The sequence below is a fragment of the Theobroma umbraticum genome, unplaced genomic scaffold (genome assembly GCF_002168275.2).
Source record: "Theobroma umbraticum cultivar Fairchild unplaced genomic scaffold, ASM216827v3 scaffold_12.1, whole genome shotgun sequence".
NCBI lineage: Eukaryota > Viridiplantae > Streptophyta > Magnoliopsida > Malvales > Malvaceae > Theobroma > Theobroma umbraticum.
This window is the reverse complement of record NW_018397269.1, coordinates 150,091-160,754: the sequence shown is the minus strand read 5'-3', so window position 1 is coordinate 160,754 and position 10,664 is coordinate 150,091. Positions and strand designations below refer to the sequence as shown.

Here is a 10,664-nt window from a genome sequence, read left to right as displayed (position 1 = left end):
TAATGTGATATTTGTATAAAATAAATTGAAATTAATGTGTTTTCTCTTTTTAAATTTGATGAAAATAACGCATAATGGATTTTTTTTAATTATGTTTAAGTAGTGTCCATAAACATTCCTTAATCAGACCTTTGGTATATTTCATTAACATAAACTGAGGCCACAATTTTTTATTTAATTTGGCAAAATCACAAAAAGATTTCAAAATTTTCGTGTTTTTAAAAAAAATTGTACACTCATAAATGAAAAATAAAATGATTTTAAACTCAAGTGAGTGTGGTCCATGTACACAATTTCATAATTAGTTTTACGACTCAAATATAAAATATCGATTTGTGGAGTTTTAGAAATTAGATCATAAACTGGCTCAAGATACCCTTGAAGACAACCAATCTCTTTGGCCAAATTAGCTTTACTAAACACTAGATCATTTAATTTGATTACATGATATATATTAATTTTTGAAACACAAAAATTACGCGTGCGGAAGAAAAAGCGTAAGAATGCTAAACTTTCGAATATAAATCTATGAATAAAATGAGATTTTAATTTAAATATAAGAAAAGGTAAATATTATGTAAAATGACCAAGTTAATTGCTTAACTTCTAATCCTAACTGACCAATATATTTACATTATATGTTGGTATAAAATGAAAAAACACCCTTTATTTGCATTCATATGAAAATTGTTTATTATTATTATTATTATTATTATTCTATAAAACAAAAGGGCATTAGTAGATTATAAGAAAACACGTGTCAGAAAAAGAACTCCATCTTACATTTTTGAGTCAAATTGGTCTGATCCTTCCCATCCGATGGGGGTGGAGCAAAAACATGGGTGTCGTAATTTGAATGGTCCGTCACGAAAATTACGGGTACCGCAACAGAGTATCAGGGGCCGTACGAATTGTAGCCACAGCGGCGTAAATGTAAAGAGGAAAGGACACGTGGCGGGATTTGAAAGCGAAAACAGGGACGCCAGTGAAGTTTCCCAAGGGAGGCTGGATTTGTTTTGGTTTTGTGGGTGGCGTGCCTAGATAAAAGTGAAGAGAGTTGTACAATAATTGGAGTAGACAAAAAGGCCTTTTATTTTTCTTTATGGTTGAGCACTTTTAAGGTCATTCAATATCTCATTTTGATTTTTGGGAATTAGGGTTTTCTTTTATTTTTACCCGTCGGGTACGGACGGGAAAATCAATAGTTCCTGACACTCCCTTCTTCAAGTGAAATCATTAGATTGAGCTTTAAAAATTCGTACCAAATATGCTACTTTTTTTATTTTTTAATAATTTGGTTTGTTGAATAAATACAAATAAGATAAAATAATTGTTTTGTAAAAATAAAATAAAATAAAATAATTATTATATAATTAAATATAAAAAATATAAAAATAGTTATTTACAGCGTACTTAAATGGAAATCAAAAGGAACTTCCTCTTCTTATCATGTGGTGGGCATAAGAAAAAAAGAGAAAAAGGAAAGAAAAAGAGAGGTAGAAAAACTTTGATTAGAAAAAATAATTTTGAAATTAAAAAAATAAATAATCAAATAATAAAAACATTCAATTCATAAAGAACAAAATTATCTTTAAATTAATCATTGCCGTCATTCCTTTTCATCCAACGGCTCAGATCTTTGTGCTTCTCTTTTATTTGTTTCGCAAAATGACAAAAGCCTCCACCTTCAAACACAACAGCTCTCTTGTTCACTTCCAATACATCATCTATAAATACACGAAAACTCACATTTCAAAGCAAAAGAATAAAAAGCTTTGATTATTTTCTTGTTTTGACCTTTTTTTTTAATAATAAAATTTGAGGAAATGGGTTTCTAGTTTTGATCACGAAACCTGAACTTTTGAACCTTTTAAGCCAAACCCATTTCTTCTCTTATCAAACTTAAAGTTGAGTCCCAACTTTTAAGTTTTCATCTCTTTTTCTCTCTTTTATTTTTGGCTTTTTATCACAAAAAAACTAAAGTTTCGAGGCTTTAAAGCAAGCTCCATTTCATATTAGATCAATTGCAGATGACAGAAATGGGTTCTTAGTTTTGATTACAGAAATTAAAGCTTTTGAGCCTTTTGAAGCAAAACACATTTTAAATTTATCAATTTTGAGCTGATTATCAGCTTCAAAGATGCTGTGTATCCTGAAAACGTGGAAGGGAAGAACACTGGAAGACAAAGAGGAAGAAGAATATTTTGTAGTAGTAGGATTGTAATTTTCCAAACATATGAGGGGTGGTTTAGTTTTAATAATTTTGAATGCTAGTCCATTAGATATAATGTATTTGGTTACAGATGACTTTTGACTGATTTTGCAAAATAGCTATTCCTTGACACCATTTTTAACCAAATAAAGGTTAAAATAATGGATGGAAATAGAAACAAAATAGCTTGTTTCTCGTACCAAACATGTTGTAAGTCTCTTTATTAAACGGTTCTGTTGGTTAAAACCAATAAATGCCAATTTGAAATAAAATTTTTGAAACCATGTGCCTTCCCAACAGGACTACATATCAAATGCTCTTGGGATCAATGGTCATGTCTGCGCCACCCTCACAAAAAGAAAGGACATTTCAGAACTATGTAACACAACCTCCGACGACCTTCTTCCGGTCCTTCTCAACCCGTAACAAGAACTAGTAAGTCCCCAAAAAGAAAGAAATTCAAAGGGTTCGATTACGGAAGGAAAAAGAAATTAGCAAGTAAAATATCTGCAAATTGTTTCTTTGCGGAAAACCAGACCACTATGCTGTGCAAAAGACAGACAAAAGATCTATCCAAATTATTTATTTATTTATGTAACATATTCATTTTATAAAAAAAAATTAAACGTAATATATATATATATATATATATTTATGAATTGCACTTTAAAAATCGTGTTCATGTACTAATTTTCATATTTTTATACAACTTGAGACTTTCATATTCTTACTTTGTATCTTTATGTATAACCAACAATGGGGAATGTTCTTATGCATTCCAAATTTGCATGTTTAGAGAAATTTTGAGACTTTTATATACAATTATACCTCAAAAAATGAAGGAGAGAATCATTTAAATTAAAAACTTAGGACAGGCCAAAATTCGCATAACAATGCAACATAGCATATTATTATTTGCACAAGAGAACCCGAAATGGTATCATATGATAAACTGAAATAATGGGTGCTCAAGCATTCAACATGGCATTCAATTTCGCCAAACTCTGTCCAAATAGAAAGTGATTGCTCGTGAAAATATAGTAGGAATGAAAACCACAAATATTTTATTTAGTCTTACATGGTCTCCTAGTTAGAATCCAATCTTTGAAACTTGTCCAACCAAAAGTAAGTTTTTACAGCGTAGCAAAAGCACATTGAAGAGAGGGAATGTAAACCTTTACCTTGAAGATATGCCGACCCAATGTGATAGTGTCATTGAGAAAAAGATCCACTAATCAAAGTGGAGAAAGATCTCCCAATTACACAATGCTAATTTGGGTATTGTCACTTCCACTTTTTACCCTTTCTGCTCATCTAACTTTGCAGAATCTGATTGCTATTTGAGGATGGCTTTTGCAAATGCTTGAATTGTAGTTGTTGAAGATCAAAAGCATTGTCTCCAAGATGGGTCAGGTTGAAGAGGTTTGTAACGTGGGTCAGAATTGAGAGGATTCAATGCACCCAACAAGAAACTGTCAAAATCATGCATATCATTCAAACAACCGTTAAAATAAAAAGATAACCATGAAGACTCATAAACCATGCTGTTATTAGCAGACAATACAAGGATTAAAAAGGAGAACGAGGAAAGGACACTTGATAAGAATATACAAATTCATATAGTTGTAGGTCAACATCGGAGGGTTTAAGAAAAGCGGTAGCCATAACCTTAGATAGTGGCAGATACGGCATACCCACTCAACCACGACATGATCATCACCTTGGAGAATTCGGTCAATTATGGCTGTAGCATCACCTGAAGCTTCTAAAATACAGATGAATGAGATGGATGGTGCCTGTCGCTTCCTCAACAGTGTCTCGTTACTTTTGGCATGTCATCAGAATCGAATTCAACATAAGAAAGGCTGTAAATTTGTGATGGAATAGCAAGCTGGAAAGTGCTTAATAATCATGTCATAATCATATATCTGGAGGCTCCAAGAAGTGTAGTTTCAGCTATTGGAGATATGGGTTAGTACTGATTAGATTTAAAGCATGCCACAAAATTTCTCCACATAATATGAGCAGTAGTTGCCATTTTAATTAATCAGGTTTCCTTTAGTAGAATAGTTTTGTTGTTGGTGCCATCAGACTGCAATCATTGGATAATGAAATAGTGCAATTGAAGCATATGTTACGGGCAGAGTTGAAAATGTGCTCACATATGAACCCAGATAAGCAAACAAACCTATTTTTGTTCCTTGCTTATTCATGGAAAACAGGCAACAATGATTTCTTTCTTAAAAAAGAACCAAATCAGCATTGGTTAGCAGCAAGTGCACTGTAGTTTGATCTACAAGGCTCTTAAAATTTTAAACGAGTGTCTTGAAGAAAGGTTAAAACAGAGATTTAAAACTTGAAAATTAGTTCAATTCCTAAGTTGGGATTTATAATAAAATGGAGAGGAGTATCTGCCATTATGTAGCATAATGACCAATGGATCACCATATCTATCTAAAAAACTGTTTCAACATAGTACTAGTAGCAAGTAAAAAGTCTGAAGTATGATATTACTGTCCTTAAGGATAATTTTTATCTCAATAAATTAGTTCAATTCCTAAGTTGGGATTTATAATAAAATGGTGAGGAGTATAAAACCATTTCAATAGAGTCCTAGTAGTAGGCAAGGAGTCTAACATGGTATCACTGTTATTAGAATAATTTTCGTCCCTTCAAAGTACAAAAACTCACTTGGGCCTAGCCCCCAACAGTAGGCAAGAAGCTTGAAGTGTGGTATCATTGTTTTTGGATAATTTTTGCTTCTTCAGAATACAAAAAGTAAGAAGCTTGAGACGTGATATTATTATCTTTAAGGATAATTTTTATTCCTTCAGAATACAAAAACTCACTGGAGCTTAGCCCATGTGTATACTCGGGCCTAAAGAGGAATTTGAATTTTCTCAAGACCTAGCCCGACCTCTTGTGCGCACAAGTCCACTTATTTTTCCTTTTTGATACAAGCCCATAATGGGTTTATTTATTTAAAGCACTCATATATTTGTGTACCTTAGAATGTGGGATGTTTGATCCTTATAAAATACATTACTTTTTTAACAATCCCTTACATATTTCATAAGATTTCATAGGAAGTTTTGTTAAGTCAAATTTCATTTGAGTATAATGCATCGTGATTGGTGTTTTTTAAACTATGAACCAACCATAGAGAGAATGAAATATAAATCATTGAATTTTGATAAAATTTATAACTTCTATGAACTAAAATTTTTTATATCTAATATAGTTTTCATTAATCACATTACACTCCCATAATTTCTACTGTTCAATGAGATTTTGCACGAATAAATCATGCGCGTGCCTGATTATTTATAAATACTCTAGAGAATTTGTCACAATTCTCATAAGAACAACCCTACTCTATACTTATATAAGTAATTTCATTAATTGTATACTACAGTTTAATATAAAGGATATGGAATTCATTAAGAGTTTAACTTAACATTTCTTACATTGCAGTTTTGCATGGTTTACACACCATAGGATGGGCAATAATTTTAATAGTGCATCAATTTATCAATAAATAACTTGTTATTACCCATATGAACCTAATTCATGGACTCTCCAATCATATAGGCTGGGTTACTATTATTTGTTGATTTTCTCAATTGGCTTAAGTCCCATTTATCTCAATGTATTATTGATTAATTTTCTTCTTGGGGGTTTAATAAAAGGATCGGAAAAATTCAATTTTGACTTCACATAGCTAATGGACATAATTCCACGTCTAAGCAGATGCTTTATTACATTATGTCTCAAAACGAATGTGTTTATTTTTACCATTGAAAGTTTTATTTTTTGCAATGGCTATTGTCGCTTAACAATCACAATACATAAACATAGAAAGTGTTGGTTTCATTCTTAACGAAATATCAACTAAGAAATTTCTTAACCACTTTGCCTCATTACTAGCCAACTTTAAAATTACAAATTCTAACTCTATTGTGGATTTAGCAATTATTATTTATTTGGTTGATTTTCAAATTATAACACCCCCACTAAAGGTGGATACATAATCACTTGTAGATTTTGTTTCATCTGAATTTAAGATCCAGTTAGTATCAGTTTACCTTCTAATACAACAAGAAATCCATTATATAAAATATTATAGTTTATGGTACCTTGCAAGGATTTTTTTTTTACTTTGCTCAAGGCAATCCAATAATTTTGATTGGGACTTTGTGTATATTTGCTCAACTTACGCACAACATAAGCTATATCAGATTCAGTATGATTCATCAAAGATATCAGACTCTCAATAATCTAAGCATACTCTAATCTGACTCTTAACGTCCTTGTCATCTTTTTGCGATAGAAGTTGCCAATCACAAACTTCTGTTTCCCCACATCTTCAGCAGTGTACTTGATAATCATTGACCTCTATATTTGCTTTGCTTCTTTCTACGGATTGTATACATCAAACAGCTCATTAGAAAGTGTGTTAATGAACGCATGCTTGCATACCTTATTTGCACGCATCCATGATTCTAGCATCTTGACATTATTTGGCTTAGAATCAATTAACGCAAAAGTCACCCATGAACATCAAAGATTGAAAAAAATCTTTTCTTACTATCTTTTGAAGTTTTTGCTATCAAAAACCTTAATTTTGAAAATATCTGAAAATGATTTAACATATGAGACCAGAGTCATAAGAGGAACGATCGTTAGAGTAGGAGCTATAGTGGAACCATTGACAATGATGGTGGCAGTAAGGACAAAGGCAGTAGCAAGAATAATAGTAGCAGCAGGAACAATAGCGGCAGCTTTATCAATGTGGGAATCCATTTTTCTTAAGATTGTTATAAAAAGTAAGAAATAAATGAAAATAAAATAAAAGAAGTAAAAACAATAAGAAGTTTGAGGCGCAGTATCACTGTCTTTAAAAATAATTTGTACCCCTTCGAATTACAAAACTCGGTGCACGATGACTATAACAGTTATCCTCAAAGATTCAATACACCATTCCTTATAGTTTGCACAAACTAGTAAAGGATAGCAAGAACAACAAAAAGATTTGAAGGAAAGACACTAGAGAAAATATGCAGAAAACAAAGAAAAAGGAAGAGATGAGAACCAAATCAAGAGAGTTAAGGAAAAACCTAGTCATCATATAAGTAGATGTTGCAGCAAATCAAAAGAGTTAAAAAAAATTCATTTGGGCATAACCCACATGTATTCTCACGTGCAGGGAGGGAAATCTGAATTTTCTCAAACCTTGACCCAATCTCATGTGTGTGCGAGTCCACTCCTTTTTCTTTCTTTGCAAGAAGCCTATAATGAATTTGCTTATTTAAAACATTCACATCTTTAGATATCTTAGTAATGTGAGATGTTTGAACCTTATAAAATACACTATGTTTTCAACAAGAATTTCCAGTTTCTGTTACAATAATGACCTAGTCATAACCTGCTCAAAAATGGTTAGCATATATTCTGAAAAATATCTAGGGAGGAAAATACAACTTCATGTAGATATATTTAGCAGAAAATGGTTTATCAATGTCTAGTGGTTGCAGACTAAAGTGGGCATCAGGCACAAAAGGAATAATTACCCAGCTTCCTATGGTGGACTTGAATGCCATTATACATGCTTTCCCTTTTTGACACAAACCTTAATCCACCAGGATTCATTGGACATCCATTATAACATTTACAATGATAAACACATATAAGTAGGAGCTGTCATAAATCTACATCTACAAGTGGGATTACCAAATCCAGTGCATTCAGACAAAAAGTTTTAAGAACAATAATGGGAAGGGATAGAATTCACAAGACCTCCATATATAACATTGTGATTGATAATGAAACTGGTATAAATAGAAGCCATTATGACAATTCTCCATCCACAAGTGGGTTTACAATATCCAGTGTATTAAGACAAAAAGTTCAGGTACAATGGCTATAGGAATAAAACTCATGATTATATTAAGCATGAGCATAAAAGAAGATATGTCTTCAGTGGCATGATTGAAATCAAAGTTTGGGTATATTAGAGCAATCAGGACAGCTGAAGTGACCTCTAGCTTGACATTTTGTACATCCAATGGATTTTACCTTCAATTCAGCACTTGCAAAGGACTGATATAAATCATCAATAAGGTTAAAACTGAATGGTCCATTTGCTTTGATTAATCCAGTTCCTCTACATCTGGAGCATGCTATCATCCTTAGATCACCGCATCTCTTGCACATGCCCAAAGAACTGCAAGTTTAAGCAGTTGCACATCAGCATGTGCACCAAAGATGGATCAAAATGATCTGAACCATATAGACTATAAGGGAGTTGAAGTGAAACAAATACTAGCAATTTTCTTCTCCTAGCAAAGTTGAATTACGGTTGGGAACCTCATGATATAGTTAAGACATATTACCAACCATAATTCAATATATAGATGTTCAATCTGCAGAATTATGTCATCTGTTAATTTATTGCTATTATCATTCATTTTGGGTTCTTTTTTTTCATCATTCAAAGCAGGGCAAGCAAATAAGTCTCCCTCAAAACTCAAGTACATGAATATGCAAAATTGGGACAATAGAAGGATGATCAATCGGTTAGAGAAATAATGCTTGGTTGCATTCTTTGTCACATGAAGACTGAAGTTAATAAAGCTGATGTGCAACTCAGTTTAGAAAGCAATGGATTTAGTCCATTCACTTGCACCGGCCTTTAGACACTGATTCTATACCTTTATCACTTTTTTCCCGTAAAGTATCCCCAGCTTAAATTTATTCTCCTACAAAAATCAGAAAGGTGGAGCATATTACTTGCTATTGTTCAGTTTTATGTCAGTCCAGTTTAGGCATCTGAGCATTTCTTAGCAAAAGATGAACCACAAGAAGTGTAGCAAGATACCTACACCAGCAAGAGGAAAGCCCAAGATAAGGTTTCCCAAAGGATTCTGTTCAAAATTAGTCCAGCACTTCAGGGCCATTTTTACACTATTATAATGCGACAACAGATGACACTGGTCAATACCTCCAAAGAGATGCCATTTTTTACTTAGATTTGCTTATGCCACCAGAATTTTCTGGATGGGGAGAGATATCTTTTTGATAATTCTATGTGGGAAAGTTCATCTTTTCTAGATAGGGCAAGCACAAAGAACAGAAATCACAGCGAAAAGATATAGCAACCATTTTATAAAAGAGTCATAACAACTCCACAATTAAACTTTATCCTAGGAATGCAAAAGACATTGCAATTTAAATAAAATGATACCATTTCAAAAGTACATCCAACGTAAACCAACAAACTGAGAAAAGTTCCATTCAACAGAACAAGAAAGACTAATGGCAAGATATAAAAAATCTACAAATTCTGAACAACAACAATTAAATGAGTCACAACTCATGAACCAAACTAACAATCAAAATACCGACTTTACTCATACAAAATAAATAAAAAACTCAACTTTTCAATGATTTAAGACGTTTTGCAATCTGGGTATCACAACTAAAAAAAGAAGTTTGAACTCAAGAACTACAAAATTGGTTTTTAAAAGTTCACCTTCTCTGTGAAGCAGAAATGAAAGCATCAACTTTGGGGGCAGCAATTGTAGCACATAACAGCACAGTGCCAACCCCAAAGCCTGCAATTTCGCTTGCTGTTATGTTTTCCATCTCTTCTTCTGCCTTCACTGCGTTTCTGTAGAGCAATAGCACATAAACTCAAGCTTATCGTTTCTGTCAGCGACTGTAAAATTGTTATTAAATATCTACGAACAAATTATCAACGTAGGCCTATTAGCTCAGTTGGTTAGAGCGTCGTGCTAATAACGCGAAGGTCGCAGGTTCGAGACCTGCATGGGCCAAGATTATTATATTTTGCTAGCTTTAGGTGTTTGGGCCTATTTTTGCAGACTTAACATATTTGGGCCTCTTTATTTGGTAGTGATTTCGCTTTAGCCTCGTAAGATTTTTTCCGTTACTTAAAAAGGAGAATCATTTTAAGTGTTTACCTTTAATTTTTAGATGCTAACTCTGGTGGAAGAATTGTCAAAATTTTGTATATATTGAATCTATTTGATGTTGGGTTTTCCTATTCTTATTCTTATTATTTATTGTTTACTATAAGTTTTATTTCTTGTTTGCTTGTGTGGATCTGTTACCTCTTCCTCAATGTCATTGATGATGGCCCATGTTTGGGCTCAACAACAGTTCAGAACCACTTTCACATACCTGTATTTCAAATCGAATTTATCGGCCACCATGTTTTCTATTTTCTTTTCAATTTTATTCTTATGACTATCGTTACCCCTTTTATATATTATTACTCTAATTAATTAATTACAATCCTGATCTAATTTTAAATTATATATATAGTTTAGCTTGTCAAAGATTCCAACCTGGACTCCTGGACCATAAATATTATTCCATGTCGAAGAGCAAAAGGATAAATCAAGTGACAAGTTAAAACTAAAAGTTGCTT

General features: G+C 32.6%; 1 protein-coding gene and 1 non-coding gene across 2 annotated transcripts; one reads left to right on the top strand and one right to left on the bottom strand.

Annotated features, from left to right (window-relative positions):
• Nucleotides 1-8,028: 8,028 nt before the first annotated feature.
• LOC110425896 (chaperone) lies at nt 8,029-9,925 on the bottom strand. The gene is made up of 2 exons (XM_021440976.2): nt 9,744-9,925; nt 8,029-8,435 (listed from the first exon to the last, which is right to left on the bottom strand). The coding sequence occupies exons 1-2, from the start codon at nt 9,854-9,856 to the stop codon at nt 8,207-8,209; spliced, it is 342 nt and encodes a 113-aa protein (XP_021296651.1). The 5' UTR covers nt 9,857-9,925; the 3' UTR covers nt 8,029-8,206.
• Nucleotides 9,926-9,973: 48 nt separating this feature from the next.
• Nucleotides 9,974-10,047, top strand: TRNAI-AAU (transfer RNA isoleucine (anticodon AAU)). The gene has a single exon. It is a non-coding gene; the product is annotated as a tRNA-Ile (tRNA).
• Nucleotides 10,048-10,664: the final 617 nt, after the last annotated feature.

Excerpts from the sequence above, each read along its gene's own strand:
- LOC110425896 (XM_021440976.2), bottom strand. The coding sequence starts at position 9,856 with ATGGAAAACATAACAGCAAGCGAAATTGCAGGCTTTGGGGTTGGCACT. Across the intron at positions 8,436-9,743 it reads ATTTCTGCTTCACAGAGAAG|TTCTTTGGGCATGTGCAAGA; the intron begins GTGAACTTTTAA and ends TTAAACTTGCAG.